The sequence below is a fragment of the Canis aureus genome, chromosome 15 (assembly GCF_053574225.1).
Source record: "Canis aureus isolate CA01 chromosome 15, VMU_Caureus_v.1.0, whole genome shotgun sequence".
Lineage (NCBI taxonomy): Eukaryota > Metazoa > Chordata > Mammalia > Carnivora > Canidae > Canis > Canis aureus.
Genome location: NC_135625.1, coordinates 53,701,261 through 53,721,567, shown reverse-complemented (window position 1 = coordinate 53,721,567; position 20,307 = coordinate 53,701,261). Strand labels below are relative to the sequence as shown.

Below are 20,307 nucleotides of genomic sequence, written 5' to 3'. Positions count from 1 at the left end.
GAGATGGGTGTGAGCCACTCCCATCTGGGAAGACCGACTTCCGGTAGATGCTAGGTGGAAAGAAAATTATTGAAACTGGATTTAAAGAGTTGAAGGGTAGGATACACAGCTTGTCTCCCCTGAGTGCCGCAGAGGGCCAGGAAGCCTCCCTTCCTCGGAAGAGTGGACTGCTAAGCCTGTGTCCTTAGGCAGACTGACTTTCAGGTGGGAATGCATTGAGCCAAGACCAAGTGTGAGGGGACAGTGACCCCAGGTAGGAGGGAGACAGTGGGTGTCAGCGAGGCTTCTGGACCGCACAGACCTGGTGTGCAGGGACCTGAGCCTGGAGCATGGCCCCCGATGCCATGGGCTCCCACTGTTCCAGGAGCTGGGAAGAAATGGGGGGGAGGAGCAGGAGGGTGAATGCGTGCTGCTGGGGTGAGAGGCTGTGAGCAGGTGGGTCTACCTGCTGCAGAGCCCTCTGGGCGGGTCACTGTGCTCAGACTCTGCAGCCCCACCCTTCCTCTCCAAGCTGCACGGGGAGCATGGCGGTCATATCTTGGCGAGACGGGGCCTGTGGACCCACTTCTAGGAGGACTGGTCCTCGTGAGGCTCTTGAAGCAGGGCATAAGCCTCCAGGGTTGGGCTCACCTCTTCCAGCTTGGGAAATACAGGAACCCAGAGAGGAATCCCTGTGTTTGTACCTGCTGTGACACCCGTCTGGGAGCCGAGGTGGTGGGACCAGTGAGCAGAAGGCCGGTAGGAAAGGTAGAGGTACTCGGGGAAGGGAGAGGTTGAACTGCTTCTGTGTGTGCACGCTCAGGCTGCACATGCACAGGCAGGCCCTGGGTACACTCAGGGGAGCCACCCCCACTCCCAGAGCCTGGGGAGGGGCCTGAAGGCGGCCCCGTGGCTCCCCGTAATACACCGTTCCCATGCCCCATGTGCAGTCAAGCCTTCTGCACAGAAGCATTTAGGTTGGGCTGTGACCCCTTCACCCACCACTTTTCATCCTGGCCACTGCTGTTCTGAACTGGGGAAGGCAGGAGGCCCTTCAGTTCCTGCCAGGCACAGGGCCATGGAGGGAGGGAGGGAGGGAGGGGTGGGCTGAGCAGAGTTCCCACCTGTGCAAGGTGGGGCTGGCTGGGGCCACCCGCACTAGCCTCCGGAGCCTGGCCTGGCTTTTCCTTTAATGCGATCAGAACCCTGCCATGGGCCTGATGGCCTCTTCAGACGTGGGCGCTGCAGGGAGGCCTGGCTGCTGACTCATGCTCCCCCCCACCCCCAGTGTACTCCCTGGCAGCTGCAGGGGTGTGGCTACAGGCCTGTCAGGGATGACAAAGCGAGGGGGCCCAGAGCACCTGCACATGACAGGAGGCTTATTTTTACACATTGTTGGCTGGAAATAACCAACTTTATTTAAAGAGAATGTGGATTCCAAGTGTTAAAAAAAAGCACCCAGCAGTGTGCCTGGCTCTGTGGGGAGGAGGCTGCAGGGTCCACTCGGGGTGAGCCAGCCCAGTGCCTGCCTAGCTGCCCCGCCCCGCACTGCAGTGTGACCAGAGCTCCTCTGTAAGCACCCAGCTCCGGGACAGCTCCTTCGGCACAGCTCCACAGGCGCAGGGTGGCCCCTCGAGCAGATGTGGCCTCGTGGCATCTGCTGTGCATTATGGTTGTGTGTGGACACCGGCTGATAGGGGCTCAGTGCAGTGTGTGGGACATAGCCATCCCTCCACTGTGAGAGGTCTTGAGGTTTATTTCTGGATTTCTGCCAAGCGCCAGCCACGTTGGCCTTTATTTTGTATGTTTATTTTTGTGTTCCTATAGCTTTGATGATTTCAGGTAGTTAATATGCACATTTTTAAAGGCCGTGCAGTTAGGCTGAGTCTCCTGGCTCCATGCTGGTCGGGTTTGCTGGAGCTTGTCCATCTGCTGTGAGCTTTAAAGCTTCACTGGCTGCTCGAGCGGGTAGGGGATGCAGGTGCAGGTCCTGGCCACCCTGTCCTGCTGTGCTGGTCTGGTCTCCCTGGGCTCGCTTCAGGTGTCAAGGTGTGAGCAAGCTGGTATGGTCATGGGAGAGCTCCCAGTTGTGGGGCCATGGCACAGATTGCCATCTCCTGTCTTGAAGAGCTGTTTTTTCTCTTGATCAAATGTCCATTTTGGGGCAAAATTGAGTAATGGCTAAAGGTACAGAGAAGAGAAGCAAACTGCTCTGACTCCACCACCCAGAAACCCCACAGACACTCACCAGGCTTGTGCCTGGACACGTACACGCACGTGTGCATTTCTTTTTAGGGAACGGGCCTGGGGGCCGTGCTCAGAGCTGTGCACAGAGCTGTGCACAGGTATGTACTGTGGTGGCCCTGCCCGGGATGCCCTGCCTTGACCTCTCCTGCCTCTTCCACCCTACTCTGTGGGGCTCTCTTTCGAGCTCCCTTCCAGACTGGGTAGGGCCCTCCTGGCCCCTTTGAGCTTCTGCAGAGGCGGACAGCCCTCACCTCCGTGGCCCGCAGCTGCATGGTGGTGCTCGCAGCATCATCCCTCTGTGTGCATCTTCGCGTCCCGGTCTCCCCCTTGAGAAGGACACCGAGTGGATCAGGGCCCCCGACGACCTCATTTTAACTTTGAAATAAGGCGTTCTGAGGTGCTGCTGGAGGTTAGGATAACAGAATTTGGGGTATCACACTTCAGCCCTTGATGGCAGCCAGTTACTAGCCCCAAGGGCTGGACTGTGATGAACACCCAGTCTCACATAGAAAGCGTGTGAGGCATACCTACAGGAGTTAAACATGTTCTCATCCGAGATTGGGGGCTGATGGGGTGTGTGCATCTTCATCTGTACACATGAAGACACACAGCAGGCCGGGTCTCCCCATGGGTGTGTTCATGGGGCTCCCTAAGGGCTGGAGAAGGCGGCCAAGCTGCACTTGTTAGTATGTCCTCCTCCACGACTGGGCTTCTGTCTTTAATTAATTTTTTTTTTGAAGATTTTATTTGTTCATGAGAGACACAGAGAGAGGCAGAGACACAGGCAGAGGGAAGATGCAGGCTCCATGCAGGGAGCTCGATGGGGAACTCAATCCCGGATCCCAGGATCGCACCCTGGGCCAAATGCAGATGCTCAACCACTGAGCCACCCCAGGCGTCCCCTGTCTTTAATTTAGTTGTAAAATTCCCCATAGTGGGTTTGTGAGTCCACACTTATTTTTATAATGCTATTTATGCTCTTAGCAGCAGCCTGACGTTTAACAGCAAATGTTTTGCAGTATTTTACTTGTAACATTGCTTGGCCAGGCCTGTCTGCCTCTGTGCCGGGCTGGCCCCGCAGTTAGTGGGGTGTGGCTGGTGGATTTCCAGGCATGCTACTCACCTCTTAGAGCCTGTGGTTTGGTGTGCAGTGCAGTATTTACCAGGAGAAAGCTGGGATTGTGGTTGGGTTAGGGTGCAAGCTGAGAAGTTGCGGCTGAAGTTGGTCTACGTTTTTGTGAAGACAGGCCTTGCCGAGCAATTTGTGAGAAAGCAGGAGCCTTGGGTCTTTATGACCGAGGTCCTGTGGTTGAGGGACTGGCCTGCTTTCTGAGCCTGGTGAAGTCTGGTAGGCCCAGCTGTGCTGTGGGCCGCAGCTGTGGACGCTGCCCCCCAAGCTGAGGGTACAGCGGTTAGGGGCTCTACAGAGTGTCCCTGTGTCCCCGTGGTTTCCTGGGAGGCCTGAGACTTAGGTGGAACTTCTCAGGAGCTGGAGACCATCTGTGGTCAGGACTCCCGCATGGGGGCATGCATGGGTGTACGGTGGGGGACCCAGGTGTGCGGTGGGGGGCCTGTGACCCAATCAGCTGTGTGGGCCTGGGTGCATGGGGGAGCTGGGTGCATGGTGGGCGGCACAAGCGTGTGTTGTGAGGGGGCCCACGTGTGTGGCCGGGGGGCCTGTGGCCCAATCAGTTGTGGGGGGCCCAGCATGTGATGGGGTCGTGGTCCCTCGCGTGTGGGCCTAGGTGCCATCTCACCTATCGCTCTTCCCCAGGAGGCAGGAACAGTTCCAGAGAAACCCTGACAGCTACAATGGTGCTGTGCGTGAGAACTACACCTGGTCTCAGGACTACACCGACCTGGAGCTCAAGGTGCCGGTGCCGAAGCACGTGGTGAAGGGCAGGCAGGTAACCACGGGGCTCCCTAGGCTGGGGTCTCCACATGCGGGGTTGGGGGTGGGCTGTGCTGGAGCCGCTGGGCCGGTCTCCGCGTCCCCCTGCAGCCACGGCCGCACCCCGCCAGCCTGCTGTGCCGCTCGGGCGCACCTGGTGGGTGCTGGATCTGTCCCATGTCATCCTGTGGTGCGTGGCCGGGTGTCCGCACAGGACACCGCAGGGGAGGCGGGGTGACCGGAGGCCTCTTCCATAAGCAGGTCAGGTGCACGTGGGCGCCCAGGCTCTGAGCTCCCGCGTGGGGCGGGGTCATGGCCAGTGGGGTGGGGGCGCTCACAGCTCCAGTCGCTCTCCCCATCTCCCGGAGCGCGAGCGGAAGTTGAATCTTTCAGCAGCATAGAGAGGTTTCCTCAGGAGCCGCGCGCAGAGCGCCATTGTTGCAGGGTGTCACAAGTAGGGAGGCTTCACTTTAAAGGAAACCCTGTGGTCTGTGAAACGGGACATCACTTTATTAGAATTCCCCCACCATACACCGCGTCCTGGCTATCGGCTTCCCAGGGGCCCGGAGCCGCAGAGCATGCAGCACCTTCCATGTTCTGAGGGCGAGGGTGCGCTGAGGGCTTGCTCGTCCTCTGGTGACACGGGGACTGCCGCGGTCCCCCGCTCCCACCGCGCCCAGACTGGGTCTGGGGGCCGATGGCTGTGTGCAGCCGGGCCGGGCGCAGGGGCCTGAGCCTGCGATGCTCCTGCTGCTCTGAGAGCCGCGCTGCAGGCAGCCTTCCCAGAGAAGGCCCAAAGCGCGGGAGCAGGATCTCGTGCGTGAGGGGCACCGGCGTTCTCTGGAAATGAGCCCCGTGTGAGGTGGTGCCGTGCCCTGCAGATCCGGTCATGGGTGAGGCGGGCTGGGCAGCGGGGAGCCCTCCAGGCCCCTGTCTCCAGGCCGGCCCAGGCTGCCCGGGCTCCTCCAGGACAGGCGCCCCTGTATTCAGGGCCCGGCTGGCGCCAGCCGCCCCCAAGGGCAGCCTAACCTGGCACGGGCCTCGCGGCTCCGTGGGGCTGCGACTGGCTGTTGGGCGTGGCTGCCCGTCTCCCGTCCCCTCCCTTCCTGTCCTGTCTGAGGAGATCTCACCAAGGCTCAGGGGTCCCTCGTCAGGCCGACTTTGGGACCCCAGTCAGACCCGGTGGCGAGGGCTCGTCCCAAGGTCTGGCTCAGGTGACCGCGGCCCCTCTGGTGCTGGTGGTCAAGGGCGGCTGGTGCAGGCCAACCCTCCTGGGGGTCCCATGCAGGCATCTTGGGGCTCATGCAGAGCGGCTGTGGGTGGGACTCCTGTTGTGGTGGGACTGCCCTGTGCGGGTGAGGGAACTCTGTGCAGCGGTGGCTGTGGACACTGCTGAAGATCGTCACAGCTCCCTGGTCTGCTCTCTGTCTGACTGACCCGTCATCTTCTGGAGCTTTCTCCCAAAGGACTTGCGTCCAGCTCAGCCTAAACTAGTTATTTTCTCTCTGACTCTGGGGACCCAGTGACATGCCTCTCCTGCTGTCACTGCCTGAATGCGCTCTGCTCGGCCATGGGCACTGGATTACAAGGTCCTGCTGCCCCTCAGCGCATCGCCTGAGGCACAGGCCGTTGTACCTCGGGGTCACATCCATGCCTCTCACATGGGGCGTCGCAACCTCGGGGACAGGTCCTCACTTTCACTGAGGGCAGCCCTAGGGTTCGCCGCCCGGGACCTCTCCTGAGGATGCGAGGGTTCCCGAGGCTGGGCCAGGACTGCTGCTCTGGGCTGGCAGTCCGCAGGCTTGCGCCGCGCAGCCCCCCGGCGAGTGCTGTGCTGCCTCAGGCCCCACCTGGCCGCGTCCTCCCGGCCCTCCGGCCCTCAGTCCTGTGGCCGCACCAGGAGCAGTGATGGAGGGGGGCTTGCTCGGTCCCCACGGGCGGATGGGCTGCAGGGAGCACGGGAGCCGGGAGAGCCGTGGTCCCCGTGAGCGCAGGCTTGTGGCGCCTGCCGGCATGCTCCTGTCAACCTGGCTGCGTTGGTTGTGGCGCCTGCCAGCCATGCTCCTATGCTCCTGTCAGCTGGGCTTCGTCGCCGACCTGAGGGGAGGGCCTTTGCCTTTGGTAGTATTTTTTGTTTACATTACTGTTTCGTTTTGTTTGGTAATTAAAGTGCAGTTGAGGGATCCCTGGGTGGCGCAGCGGTTTAACGCCTGCCTTTGGCCCAGGGCGCGATCCTGGAGACCTGGGATCGAATCCCACATCGGGCTCCCGGTGCATGGAGCCTGCTTCTCCCTCTGCCTGTGTCTCTGCCTCTCTCTCTCTCACTGTGTGCCTATCATAAATAAATAAAAAATTAAAAAAAAAAAAAGTGCAGTTGATGTACCAGCTTCAGATGCCCAATGCGGCAACTTGCTCCTGGTCTGCGTTAGGTCTGGGGAACGCCTGTCACCTCCCTCCAAGGGGTGCCTCTTGTGGTGAGAACTTAGGACTCACTTAGTAACCCCACAGTATGTGTTCTTCCTTCTCTTAAAACTCTGGGGTCTCTCATGTTTTTAGTGATCTAGGAGTTTCAGCCGTGACTAACTTCAAACTTTGGAATAGATGTATTTCGTGTCTCTTGGCTTTTGCTGGTCTAAGGGCTTTTTCCCTCAGAGTTGCGCCTTCTCTCTGGACTGGCTCCCTCCGGCTCTCCCCTGAGGTGCCTGTCACAGCTCCCTGTCAGCAGTGTTTATTTCTGGGCCTCGTCTGTGGCACCTGTCAGATATCGTCGTGCTGATAGCTGTGGTGGTGGCAGCTCAGTGTGGAAGTCCCCGTTGGGGTGTGGGGGCAGTGGGCTGCGGGTAGCTGTGGGAGGGCTCCTGCACCCCGAGTCTCCCACCGGGGACTCCAGAGCATTGCCTCTCCTGGCTGACTTTTTGTAGAAACAGACTGTCAAGTGTGGCAGAGGACAGGACGGAGCATGTGCATAATGTGTGATGTGCAAGTGTCTGTACTTTCCATGCAGCCTTTTTCTAGTTTATCATTTTGCAGGTGAATCAGAAACCCTCAAGGTGAAGCTCTGGTCCCATGTGTGCGTGAACTGTGCCCAGCGCCCGGCTCCGTGCGCTCTGCCGGGACCACCGCCTGGCTCCCCGTCCTGGCCGCCGTGCAGACGTGGAGCAGGGAGCAGGGGTGGCACGCTCACCGCGGAAGCACTGGGGCGGTTGCAGTGTCTGCCAGGGCTGCTCAGGAACCTGGCATTTTGTTGAAAAGTAGGATTTCAGGGCTGGAACCTGGCACTCCAGACACTGTTAGTCCTAACCTGTCATCTTGTGGATGAAAGCCACAGCTGTAAGCTGCTGAGGCCGCCAGGCAGAGACCAGGACCCAGCCCTGCCCCAGCCCCATCAGACGGTGCCTTTCAGGTGGCACGTGTCATGAGATTTGTTGCAGAGTCCTGGCTGAGTGTGTTGAGGGACGCGCAGATTCCTTTCCTCCTTGACGTGCTGGTTCCTGCCAGAGTTGTGTGGTCTTTGCTAAGGGACGAGGTCCTGCTGGCTGGTGGGCTCACAGCTGTGCCTCACTGTCCGTGTCTTCACTGCAGGAACCTTCCGGAACAGCACCAAGGCTTCTGAGCATGTCTTGTACAGCAGTGCCCAGCCCCTGAGCTTGCTGCAGCTGGTGGAGTTTGTCTGAAAGCTGCGTGCTGTGGAGTTCTCTTCTTCGAAGATGTTCAGAACAAATGTAGGAGGGGGTCCCAGGGACAGAGAAGGCTCCTGGGCTCCATATCTGCTTCTGACAGAGTTGGGAGTGCTCAGGACATTGGGCTCCCAGGAGGGTGAATGCGGGTGGCAGAAAGTCTCCATCCTGCCTCTGTCCTCTTGTCCTCCACCAGCCCCTGCCTAGCCTCGGCATCGTGTACCCGCTGCTGAGCTATCCTGGCGGACGTCCGCGTGCATCATGGAGTATGCGTGTGTACTGTCAGAGCCCACCGTCAGCACAGTGGCGCGTTCCCATACCATTCCCACCCTGGCTACCCCATGGCGGCTCTGGTCCCTGGCGTTGGCTGCCGTGTCCCCAGTCCTCACGCGGGCCTGCTCAGGCTGCCAGAACCATGAATGTGCAGGGGCGCTGAGCCCACTGCCCCTCACAGCCAGGGCTCCCATCTGCCTTTGCCCCTTCAGTCAGCAAGCTGGTTATTAAACGAGTCCCCGGGTAATTGGCACGGAGGTTATTGCCAGTGTTCTGTTGTTACAGACCTTAAAACCGTGACTACCTTTTAATGAGTTTTAATTTGGGGGCGCCTGGGGGGGCACATTCAGTTAAGCATCCCACTCTTGGTTTTAACTCAGGTCAAGATCTCAGGGTTGTGGGATTGAGCCCTGAATTGGATCCACGCTCAGCGGTAAATCTGCTGGAGATTCTCTCTCCCCCTCTCCCTCTGCCCCACCCTCCACCTCTACTCAAGCACATGCAGTCTCTTTTCGTGCACACGCTGAAATTAATAAATAAATCTTAAAAAAAAAAATAGGTCTGGGGATGCCTGGGTGGCTCAGTGGTTGAGTGTCTGCCTTCAGCCCAGGGTGTGATCCTGGGGTCCTGAGGTTGAATCCCATGTCGGGCTCCCTGCAGGGAGCCTGCCACTCTCTCTGCCTGTGTCTCTGCCTCTCTCTCTCTCTCTCTCTCTCTGTGTTTCTCATGAATAAATAAATAAAATCTTTAAAAAAAATAAAAATAAGTGGGACACTTGGGTGGCTCAGTGGTTGAGCATCTGCCTTTGGCTCAGGTTGTGATCCCAGGATCAGGGATCAAGTCCTACATCGGGCTCCCTGCGAGGAGCCTGCTTCTCCCTTCACCTGTGTCTCTGCTTCTCTCTCAGTCTGTCTCTCTCATGAATAAATAAATAAATCTTTAAAAAAAAATAAGTAAAAACATAGGTCTCTTCAGGTCCTTTGCCTTTTTAAAAATTGCATTTTTTTATTGTTGAATTGTAAGCATTCTTTTTAAGTGTAAATACTGTACCTTTGTTAGATAATTTAAAAGTATTTTCTCCCGCTCCATGAATTGTCTTTGTACTTTCTTAAGAGATGGTGTTTTTTGAAGCACGAAAACTTTAGTTTTGAGAAGATCTAGAGTTTATTTATTCATTAATTTTTGGTTGCTTATGCATACCTAAGAAGCCATTTGCTCACCCAAGTGAGTGAGTATTTACATTTATTTCTGTTTTTTTTTTTTTTTCCTGAGATTTATACTTTGAGTCCCTACACAACCATTTTGAGTTGATTTTTGGATAAGGCATGAGAAAGTTGTCTCACTGCATTCTGTTGCATATGGATACCCCCATTTGTCATGGTCCCATTTTCTTTTCCCCCATTGAGCTGTCTTGCCACCCTTGTTTAAAATCAAGCAACTATAAACTATAAACTTATGGGTTTATTGCTGAATTTTAAAATGTATTCCATAGATCTGTATGTCCATGCTGTTTTTTTTCTTTCATGCTGTTTTTTCATGGTTGTATCTTTATAGTAAGTTTTAAATATTTTGGTTCTTTTTTCCCTCCATGATTGCTTTTTTTGGTGTTAAATACAAATTTTCTAGTGTAGTATTTTACTTTATTTTTTATTCAAGTTTTGTTTTGTTTTGTTTTGTTTTTTGCAAGCAAGTGAAAGAGAATGAGCAGAGGAGGGGCAGAGGGGGAGAGAGAATCTCAAGCAGACTCCCTCCTAAATGCGGAGCTTAACACGGGGCTCAACTCCATGAGATCATAATGTGAGCTAGAATCATGAGTCGGATGCTTAACCAACTCAGCCACCCGGGGTCCTTCTAGTGTAGTATTTTAATTCTCTTATTTTTTTTTTAAACTATATATTTGGAGTTATTGTCTTAGTGTTTTCTCTGGGATTTAAATTTTTTTTTAAGATTTTAAAAAATTTATTCATGAGAGACACAGAGAGGCAGAGACATAGGCAGAGAGAGAAGCAGGCTCTCTGCAGGGAGCCTGATGTGGGACTTGATCCTAGGACTCTGGGATCACGACCTGAGCTTGATGCAGAATTCTTGGTTGACACGCTTTCCCTTCATCCTTTGAATACTCTCTCCCACTGCCTTCTAGCCTGCATAGTTTCTTAAAGATCTTATTAGAGAGAGAGCATGAGTAGGAGGCGGGGGGACACAGAAGCAGAGGGAGAAGCAGACTCCCCTTGAGCAGGGAGCCTGATGCGGGACTCGATCTGAGGACCCTGGGGTCATGATGTGAGCAGAAGGCAGGCACTTAACAGACTGAGCCCCCCAAGTGCCCTAGACTGCATGGTTTCTGTTGACAAATCAGATCTTGTTCTGTTGAGGAGCCCTCTATGTGCAGAATTGGTTTTCATTCTACTTTCAAGATTCTTTGTCTTTGCCTTTTTTGACAGTTTGATTTTGATGCATCTTGGTCTTGACCTCTTTGAATTTATTCTACTTGGAGTTCACTAACCTTCTGGAGTGTGTGTTGTCAGCCATTTTTTCATAGATTCTTTCTATCCTCTTTCCTCTCCTGCTGTGGCTCCATTGTGCATGTTGTGGTGTGCTTAGCAGTGTCCCTTAGGTCCCTGAGGCTCTGTTCATTCTTTCTGGTCCTCAGAGTAATCTTATTGTCCTGTCTTTAGATTTCCTGATTCTTTTTTCTAACTGCTGTGACTGCTTTGGAGACCTCTAGTAGACTTTCTGCTTCAGTTTTTTTCCCCAGTTACTTTTAAGTTCCAGAATTTGTATTTGGTTCTTTAAAAAAAAAAAAGTGTCTTGGGACGCTTGGGCGGCTCAGTGGTTGAGCATCTGCCTTTGGCTCAGGGCATGATCCTGGAGTCCTGGGATTGAGTCCTGCATTGGGCTCCCTGCATGGAGCCTGCTTGTCTTTGCCTCTATGTCTCTACCTATGTCTTTGCCTCTCTCGCTCTCTGTCTCTCATGAATAAATAAAATCTTAAAAAAATAAAATCTTAAAAAACATAAAATATTTTAAAAAATCGTGTCTTATCTCTTTATTAATATTCTTCATGAGATTTTATTCTCATACTTTCCTTAGTTATTTACACATGGTTTTCTTTAGGTTTTTGAGTATATTTACAATAGCTGATTTATAGACTTTTTGTTAAGTTCATGTCTGGACTTCCTTGGGGACGGATTTTATTGTTTGCTTTTGTTCCATGTGGATGGGCTATCTTTTTTCGTTTTTAGTGAGTCTTGTAATTTTTTGTTGAAAATTAGGCATTTTAAATAATACTGTGGCAATTCTGGAACTCAGATTCTCCCTTTTTCTCATGGTTTGTTGCTGTTGGTACTTGATGTAGTTCTTGTTTGATGACTTTTAAAATATATATATTTTAATAGATTTTATTTATTTGTTCATGAGAGATAGAGAGAGAGAGAGAGTGGGGCAGAGACACAGGCAGAGGGAGAAGCAGACTCCATGCAGGAAGCCTGATCTGGGACTCGATCCTGGAACTATATAGTATGCCCTGGGCTGGAGGCAGGCGCTAAAACACTGAGCCACCCATTGATCCCCATTTGATGACTTTTTTGAGCTACTTTTCTGAAGTCTATATTCTTTATTTTGCGTTGCTGATGAAGTATCTACTTGGTGAACTTAGTGATCAGCAAATGATTGGACAGACTTTCTTAAAGACCTAGAACCAGTGAATTTCTCTTCCCAGGGGCTCCATGTATGTATTAGGGCCTGCCTTTAACACAGCCTAGCAGTTGAAAATTCTGCCTTAGCCTTCATTTGTTCATGCAAAGTCTCAGAGTCAGCCAGTGGTAAGAGGTTAGGGCCTTACTGAAGGGTTTTTTCTGCACACAGCCTGCACGTTCATGTTCCAAGTTTTCAAAACCTCCATGGGCATTGTATTGCACAACTTTTTTTGTTTGCCTCAGCTGTTATGAACTATTTCAGTCAGCTGTGAAGTTAAAATACTTGCCTCTTAATTGTTTTTCAACAAACACTCTCTGGGGAAAAGGCTTGTTTGAAGTCCATTTAAAAACAGCCTAACAAGTGGGGTCTTCCAGCGAACTGTCACACAGGTCAAGTAATCAGAGTTCTTTGGGAATGAAGTTTTGAAGGAACTATATAGATCCTTTGTGCTTCCTCAGATGGCCGCCAGGCTGTACTGGGAATGTGGGTTGCCCAGGGGCTACAGAGTGAGAATGGGTCTAGGGTAAGCTGTCATAAAGCTTGTTTTTCTTGAATAAATGCTCTCTGGGTTCCTACAAACCTTTGATTAGTTTCTAAAGTTCAGAAAAAGTACATATTTGACAATTTTTGCCAATAATCTTCTTGTGTTTTTGGATGAGAGCTTTTTTGGAGATGTTAACTCTATTTTCATTTTTACATCAAATTTCTTGTGTATATTTTTTGTTTTTATCTTACAAAAAATAGTATTCTTCCAGCATAATGTCCAAATCACTCAGACTCACTAGTACAATATATTATCTAGTAATCATTTTTCCTGAAGTCCTCTCACCTCCGATTCCAACCTGGACCAATTATGTTTCAGTTCTGTACAGTTTCCATCCTGGGGCTTCCTTTCACCGTACTTCTATATTAAATTCAGTGTGTTTGGAACCCTTTTGGATCTTTCTCTCTTTTTTTGTTCCTAGTTTTATTAAGGTATAACTGACCTATGGCACTGTATTAGCTTCAGGTGTATAACAACGCTTTGATGTCTGTATTACAAAATGATCACAATAGGTTTAATATTTTTTTTTTAATTTTTTTTTTAAATTTTTATTTATTTATGATAGTCACATAGAGAGAGAGAGAGAGAGAGGCAGAGGCAGAGACACAGGCAGAGGGAGAAGCAGGCTCCATGCACCGGGAGCCCGATGTGGGATTCGATCCCGGATCTCCAGGATCGCGCCCTGGGCCAAAGGCAGGCGCTAAACCTCTGCGCCACCCAGGGATCCCTGATCACAATAGGTTTAGTTTATATTTGTCACCATACGTTTGTGTGTGTGTGTGTGTGTGTGTGTGTGTGTGATAAGAGTGAGTTCTACTTTCTTAGTAACTTTCCCATGCATGGGTACAGTGTCGTGAGCTGCGGTCACCATGTGATGCAGGAGATCCAGGCCTCGTTGACCTTCTTCCTGGAAGTTTGTGCCTTTGACCCTCCCTCCCCCTGAGATCTTCCTCTGGTTTAGTTTTTTTTTTTTTTTTTTTCTCATTTTGCTGGACTATAGCCTCAAGGAGCTTTCTCAAGTTTTAAAGTTTTGAAGGAACTATAGCTCCTTCAAAAATATATTTACAATATATTGTAAATACAGGACTCTTGAATGTCTTAAAATGTAGTTTTTTTTTTTAATGTAGTTATTTTAAACATATTTATTTCATGGTTTGGTTGTGTATGGAAATCTAAAAAAATTCTCCCCTTAGAAGATTGAGGGCCTTGCCTCCCTTTTGTCTTATGTCCAGTGCTACTGTTTCTTGAGATCTCTTCCATTCAGGTTCTTTGTGAGGGAACTTTTATCCCTGGTCTTTGCAACTTTTAGGACCTTAATTTGAATAATTTGAATATTAGGAGTCCATAAGTTTGTGTGAGTCCTTTTTCCCTCGTTCTGTTCAGCCCTTGGTGGGTTTTGTCCAAAAGCACGTTTTCGACTCCGGAGTGTTATCTTGCTGCTGCGTGTGGTTTCTAGCCAGCCACCCCGATCACCTAGATTGGTCTTTGTCTCTATCTTGATAGTTTTTTTACTTTAACAGTCTTTCTGTTGCAGATTTTATTTTAGCTTCTGTGTATTTAATTCTGAGTGGGGTGTGTGTGATTGTTCTATTTTCACATTTCATTTTGGTTCCATAGTCAAACCGCTCACACCTCTCTAAGGATATATACTGGAAATACTTTAGAATTTCCTTTTTTCCTAAATCTGTAGTCTTTTTTTTTTTTTTTAATGCTGCTGGTTTAAGGATTCAATTCTTAGTTCCCTGGTAGTTTTTTAATTAAAAAACATATTTTCCTCATTCTTTTGAATAAGGGCGGTATGGATGGTTTTCTCTGTTTTATGTCAGAGATCTGCTCCTCTACGGCTGCTGAGGGCTCAACCGGGCAGCTTTCCTGACAGCACGTGGGTCCCACCACCCACACTGTCCCCTCAGAGTGCTGGACAGACCCCTTGGTCTATGCCACTGCGGTCTTGGGGCTGCTCTGACCGCTCCGCTCCTGCCCTCCCACCTGACTGCCCGCCAGCTGCCCGTGCAGCCGAGGCTCCCAGATGCACACCAGCAGACCACTTGCTTGTTCCTGCTCTGTCCTGCCTGTCCCCACGCTCTTCTCCTTCGTCTCCTCCTCCCTTGTGTTGTCTGGGATTTTTCTCCTTGTGCTTGCTTTTTTTCCATGGGTCCCAGAGGCTGGGGCACCGTCACCTTGAACTGGAAGCATCTCTCCAGGTCCCCTCGGTGCTTTGGCTTGTCCGCTGTTGTGCAAGACTCACTGTGAGAACTTGCCCAAATTTGGAAATAACCATGTTATGTAAAGCTAGCGGGGAGGATTTTATTAAAGTGAGCTTGCTCCTGGAGTGCCTCCACCGCATGCCCAAGTTCATGGTCAGAGACATGGTGGCCCAGGAGTCTGCTGGGCTGCTGCCGAGTTGGCTGTTGGATGCCAAGTAAAGCTGGCTTGTGTGCGTGTCTTTGCCACGCTGACCGAGTGAATAGGACACCCCCAGAGGTTGGTGTGGGGGCAGCTGTGCCCACAGGACGCCCCAGCCCCTGTGTGTGGGCATGGTGTGGTATGTGGGCCACTCTGCTCTGTAGCAGCGCTTTTGTCCCCATTCCCCCCACGGTTCAGGAACTCTTCCTCTCTCGCCTGAGAGCCACCTGATGGTGGGGACTCTGGAACAGCACCCCCTCCACTGTCCCATCTTTTACTCGAGATTTACGATACAATTAGGTTATGGGAGCAGAGCTTGAATATTCTGGGACACTTAGAGTTTCTGTTCAATACTTTCTGAGTGTTTAATGAGTACTTACAAGCCATGTGGGAGGGTAGTCTCCAAACAAAAGCAGATGGAACCCCACCCTTGGGCCTGAGGTGTCCCTTCCAGTGTCTGTTCATTGAATGCACGCATTATGCAGATGCTATCATAAAAAGATATTACAGTATAGACACAGATTTTAGAGTTTAAAAAGAAGTGAAAGAGAAACTGGAGTTGTACTTGCTTTCCTCTTCCAGTTTCTGATCTGAATAACGTCCAGGGCTTCACGAGCTTTGGATGCTGTGGGCCAGGGTCCCAGCAGCTCCCATATGGTGCTGGGGACAGATGTGGGGCAGAGGGGAGAGACTATGCATGACAAGTGTGAGCTGAGAGGCTGGGTTTTTCGAGAACAGAGAAACTATGAAACCAGAGGAGCCAGCTCAGTGCCCCTGGCGAAGGCACAGCTTCTCACGGACGGACGGGGATGGAGGCAGAGCAGGCGTGTGGGGGTGTGGCCTGGCCCTCCTGGCACCCTGCGGAGCTGTGCTACCCAGGGGGCCGACAGCTAGACTCGGTGGGAGGCACACCCCCACCTGCGCCCGCCAGGCTTGCTTTCCGCCATGGAAATTGGTCTGCCCTGATGGAGAAGGGATTTGGGTGGAAAACCAGCAGTTTGCCTGCGTCTTCATTATCCATGTTGAAACAGAACTTCTAGGATGTTTACTTGAAGGAGACCGTGGAGCACAGGCTGCTGCTTCCAGTGTCCCTGGTTGGTGGGATTCTTTTCTCCCAGAATGCCTGCTTCTTCCAGGATGGCCTGGCTTCTAGTTCTCTCCTTCTTGGGAGCGCACTGGGTGCCACCTTCACAGCACAGAGTGACACCCCTCTGCTCGGTTCCAGGTCTCGGTGGCCCTCAGCAGCAGCTCCATCCGGGTGGCTGTGCTGGAGGAGAATGGGGAGCACGTCCTCATGGAAGGGAAATTCACCCACAAGGTCAACACCGAGAGCTCTCTCTGGAGCCTGGAGCCTGGGAAGTGCGTCCTGGTGAGTGTGGGTGTCTGTGTGGGCACTCCAGGAGGAGAAAGGGGTGTGGGGTCCTACCAGTTGGTTCTCTGAAGTGGAGCCAGTGGGAATGTGAAACTCAGTGGTCCTCTGTCCTTGTGCCCACGTGGAAACCGCACACAGTGATGACAGGAGCTCCTGGCAGGGTCATCCCCAGAGCTCGGCTGTGCTTGTGCAGGATGTTCCTCCCAGTCCCAGAGGCTTCCACTCGCTGGCGACTTGGTTACATCTGAGGCAGAACCAGATAAGTGGAAAATTGAAAGGCAGATTGAATGTCATGGATTTCCTCCTGGAGGATGCAGAGTGAACAGGTTCAGATAGACCAGCTTATTTGACAAAGGAGTCTCAGCTGGCTAAGCTACTTGGGGCTGCACAGGCCAAGCGGGCTGCCTAAGTGCTCTTGTCACCGGCATCTTCAGAGGCTCATTCGGCCTCCTCGAAGCCTTGCCACCCGGTCAGTGGGCAGTGCCCAGGGGGCCTCATATGGCAAAAGGTGCCTGACTCGGGCCTGGAGAGAGGGTGCAGGGCAGTGGGAACAGACCAGGTCTTTGAACAAAAATCTCAGGATTTTACAGAAACACTTTTATTCATATGAGGAAGGAAGGAAAAGGAAGAAATGTTTCAGTTTCATCTTCGTGGGATGGGTACCAGTGAGCAGCCTGTCCATGCTGACTGGAGGGCTGTGGAGCGGAGAGGGGTCTGTTGTGCTGGCGTGCTGGTGAGCACTCCCAGGTACTGCCAGGTAGCCAGGCCTGGTCTACCCAGCTCTCGTTCTAAACCTTGCTCGGCACCTCTGCCTTTCCAGCATTCTTGCTTCTCTCTGTGGGAGTGTGACAGTTGTCATACAGGCTCAGTCCCTCTTCCCGTCACGCCACGCCTCCCTGTCCCCCAGTTCACCCGAACCACGTCCCACACCCCGGCCGCATGGTCGTTTGTATCACCAGCTCATCTCATTTGCAACATGTCTTCGTGGTCATGGTCTTGTTTGTGCTTCCCAGGGCTGTGGGATGTAAAGTTGGGGTCTCCTCACCACCCCCACTATCAGCCTCCCAGCAGCTGGCAGCTCATCCTGGGTGGGTAGAACTGTAAGACCGAGATCCAGGGTGCCGCTGCCCATGGCCTGGGGCTTCACCATCCTGCCTGGGGCAGGGGTGACTCCCGAGCAGTGACCCTGAGGGAGTCCCAGTGGCACCTGGTGGCTTTGCTCCGAGGAGCCATCGGAACATACTCTGCCTTGATGCTGCCTCCAGGATGATGGAACCCCCCTCCCTGCCTGGACAGACTGGCCAAGTGCTTGCTGGTCCTCTGAAGGCCCCCAGCCACTGCACTGGTGTCTGTCAGGGTCATCACCGGTGTCCTTTCCATTACTGCTGTGGAAACGTGGCTCTGGTGATTCCGGGTAGCTCATCTTGAGCTTTGGTTGGTAGAGCTGACTTTGCCTTCCTCGCAGCCATGTGGCGCCTCTGTGTGTGATGTGTGCGAGAGCCTGAGCGTGACTGTGGCTCATGGTGGGCCATTAGCTCGTCATTCCAGTGGCCTCTTCTGAGTGCACTCACACTGGGCTCCACGAGGTGCTTGGTAATGCACTTTACTCTCTGGAAACTTGCTTTACAGACAGGGATGCGGCTTGCATGAGGTGGAACTACACCTCTGCTCCCGAACTGGCCTGTTTCCTCACTGTGGACCTTCCACCTGCAGGGCACCCTGGAGAGGGTGGGGAGGAGGTGGGGGGGGCGGCCCGTGCGTGGCCAGGGGGTGGCCCCTCTGGTCCTCTCGTGCTGTGCCCTGCTGCCATTCACTTTTCTAGTTTGTTTTTGCCCAGCGCCTGGTGCTCAGGAGCTCAGCCATGCAGAGCTGACCGCGGAGGCAGTGTACTTGGCACTGCCCATGAACATGACTTCTGCAAGTTTTTCCCGCAGACCTCCTGCCAGCAGGGTCCACGTGGGAGCCCTCAGAGTGGCTTGACTGTCAGCAGCTGGCACTGCATGTGTCAGGGCCTCGCCACCGGAATGTGCACTCCCCAGGGAATGTGGGGTTTCTCCCTGCCTTCCCTACTCACCACGGACTGTATTCTGGGCTTCATTTGTCAGTGACATTTGGGGTCACGTATCTGAGATGCACCATAGCTAGGCGGGCGTCTCGCTCTGATGCGTGAAGACCCTCCTTGGATTTGCTGCTGGGCACAAGCACCACGTCCCTCGGACATCGGAGGCAGATGGGGCTGCCGGGGCCGCCGCACCTGCTGTGTGCCTCAGCTCCACTCAGCACTGACTGGCTCCGGTGGTCCCGTTAGCCGCAGAGGAGCTCCATTCCTGACCCTTCTAGTGAGGCTGAGAGCCGGGGTTGGTCTATCCCTAGATGTCTGTGGGTCACTGGCAGTTCAGGGCTGGGCACTGTGCTGAGCACCAGGGCTGCTGAGGAACACGGTCAAGGGCCCCGGGGTCTTTACCAGAGCCTGGAACCAGCAAATGGGACCTTATGAGCGAACGAGGGAGGTTGGAAACAGAGGAAGACACAAACAGGAGTGATGTAAAGACAGGCAGACACTGGGAAGACCTAGAGAGGGAGCCTGGCCCTGCTGCAACACTTGCATGTTGGACTTCTGGGCTCCAGATGGAGAATAAAAGCCCCTGGCTGCCCCTGGCCGCCCCTGGCCGCCTTGTAGGTGGTGAGAGCCTCGTGGACCATGGGGGGCGACCCTAGGGGTGCCTCTTACCTCACCAGAGTCATTGGTCCATGCCTCTGACCTCTCAGGGAGCCACGCTACTTGCTTCCCAGCCACCCTCATTGCCTGAGTGGATGCGCATCAGACACGCCCGGCAAGCTTTCAGAGCAGGCAGGGGTGGCAGCTAAAACCGGATGACAGCTCTGCCTCCCTCCCTCCCACACTCGAGAATGTTAAAGGAGGCTTCTTGCCTCTCAGGCAGACTCCTTTCCCGGTTAAGAGAGTTAAGAGACTTGAAGTCAGCGCGCCTCCCCCGTGCCACGCTGTCCCAGAAGCTCCGTGGCACGCTGTCCTCATTTCCCCCTCCAGGTGGTGCTGCGGCCCCTCTGCCGTGGTGGGTGCTCCATGCTGAGCACCCCAGGCGGAAGCTGCCCCTCAGGTTGGGCATCAGGGCGCTCTGCAGGTTAGCAGTTTACCAGTGTTCTTGGGCCTGTCCCTGCTTGGCCTCAGCGCTCACCCGGAATATGTGTGTATTGTATGCACAAACCGTGCCCCCCCCCCCCCCTCCATTCTCGGATACTTACTGAGATGATTTCCTCAAGTTCAGTTCTCAGAAGTGAAGTTGCAGGCTCGCTGTAGTGCTTGGCCGCGTGCTGGGGGACATTCTCCTGTGCCATGTGTCCGTGGGGTGGCCAGGTCCCAGCGTGCCCGCCAGCGCTGCTTCACTGATCCTAACTTACCTTGACCGGCCTGCCTGCATTCATTCGTCTGTCTGTCTCAGTCTCCTGGTGAGGTTGTGCTTCTCGGGAAGTGCTCTCCTGGTGCTGTCTCTCGCTGGCGGCCACCAGAGTCACAGCGCATCATCTGTCCCAGATGTGAGTTTGATAACGTCAAACTTGGCGAGCACCAGAAGCCTGGAAACCAGTCCATGGAATGAATTGCAGGCACTTGGCCTTAGTGCTCTCCTTTCTCAGGACCCTGGGTGTTTCTTGAGGCGCTCAGTGCTGTGGTGCTGCCCCTAGCCAGTCCCTGAGTCCCAGCAGGGAGGAGCTGTGGCTCTGGGGCAGAAGTAGGTGGCCCAGGGCAGCAGGAATGTGTTCCCAGGGGACGCAGGGCTGTCCCTCCATCCCGAGGCGAGAGGAGAGTGCAGATAGCACAACCTGGCTGCTCATACTTCCAGCACATGCCATGTACCCCTCCACCCCCCCCCGCCACACCCGTGTCCTGGCCCATACAGCACTCTAATTCGTAAGCTTAAAAAGTTCGTTGACAGCACAAGACACCAGGAGATCGCCCTTTGAGGTGTTGTGCCTGGCAAGCTCTGAGGTTGGTGGTTGGCTGCAGACCCACGTCCTCCTTTCGGAGGGACCTGCAGAGAGAGGGTTCCTGTTGTCTGACCCCGTTTCAAGGCGCCTCCCTGGAAGCACTGTCCACGGCTCTCACGGATGGCTCCCTGGCCCCCATGGTCTGGAGAGTGCTACAAGGAGCCACTGTTCCTCAGCAGGCACATGGCCGCCATGTTTGCTTCTGCCACGAGGGGAG

At 53.4% G+C, this 20,307-nt stretch overlaps 1 protein-coding gene and 1 long non-coding RNA gene across 4 annotated transcripts in view; one reads left to right on the top strand and one right to left on the bottom strand.

Moving 5' to 3' along the window:
* NUDCD3 (NudC domain containing 3) overlaps positions 1–20,307 on the top strand; it is a 58,320-nt gene that overhangs the window by 31,640 nt on the left and 6,373 nt on the right. For 2 of the 3 annotated variants that reach the window (XM_077849927.1, XM_077849926.1), the window contains exons 3-4: positions 4,001–4,133; positions 15,939–16,082. In XM_077849927.1, coding sequence (XP_077706053.1) covers positions 4,001–4,133; positions 15,939–16,082 — 277 coding nt within the window. The remainder of the gene's footprint in view (positions 1–4,000; positions 4,134–15,938; positions 16,083–20,307) is intronic. The other variant, XM_077849928.1, reaches the window with a different exon arrangement.
* LOC144284835 (uncharacterized) lies at positions 16,663–19,964 on the bottom strand. The gene is made up of 3 exons (XR_013353258.1): positions 19,506–19,964; positions 18,160–18,555; positions 16,663–16,920 (listed from the first exon to the last, which is right to left on the bottom strand). It is a non-coding gene; the product is annotated as an uncharacterized LOC144284835 (long non-coding RNA).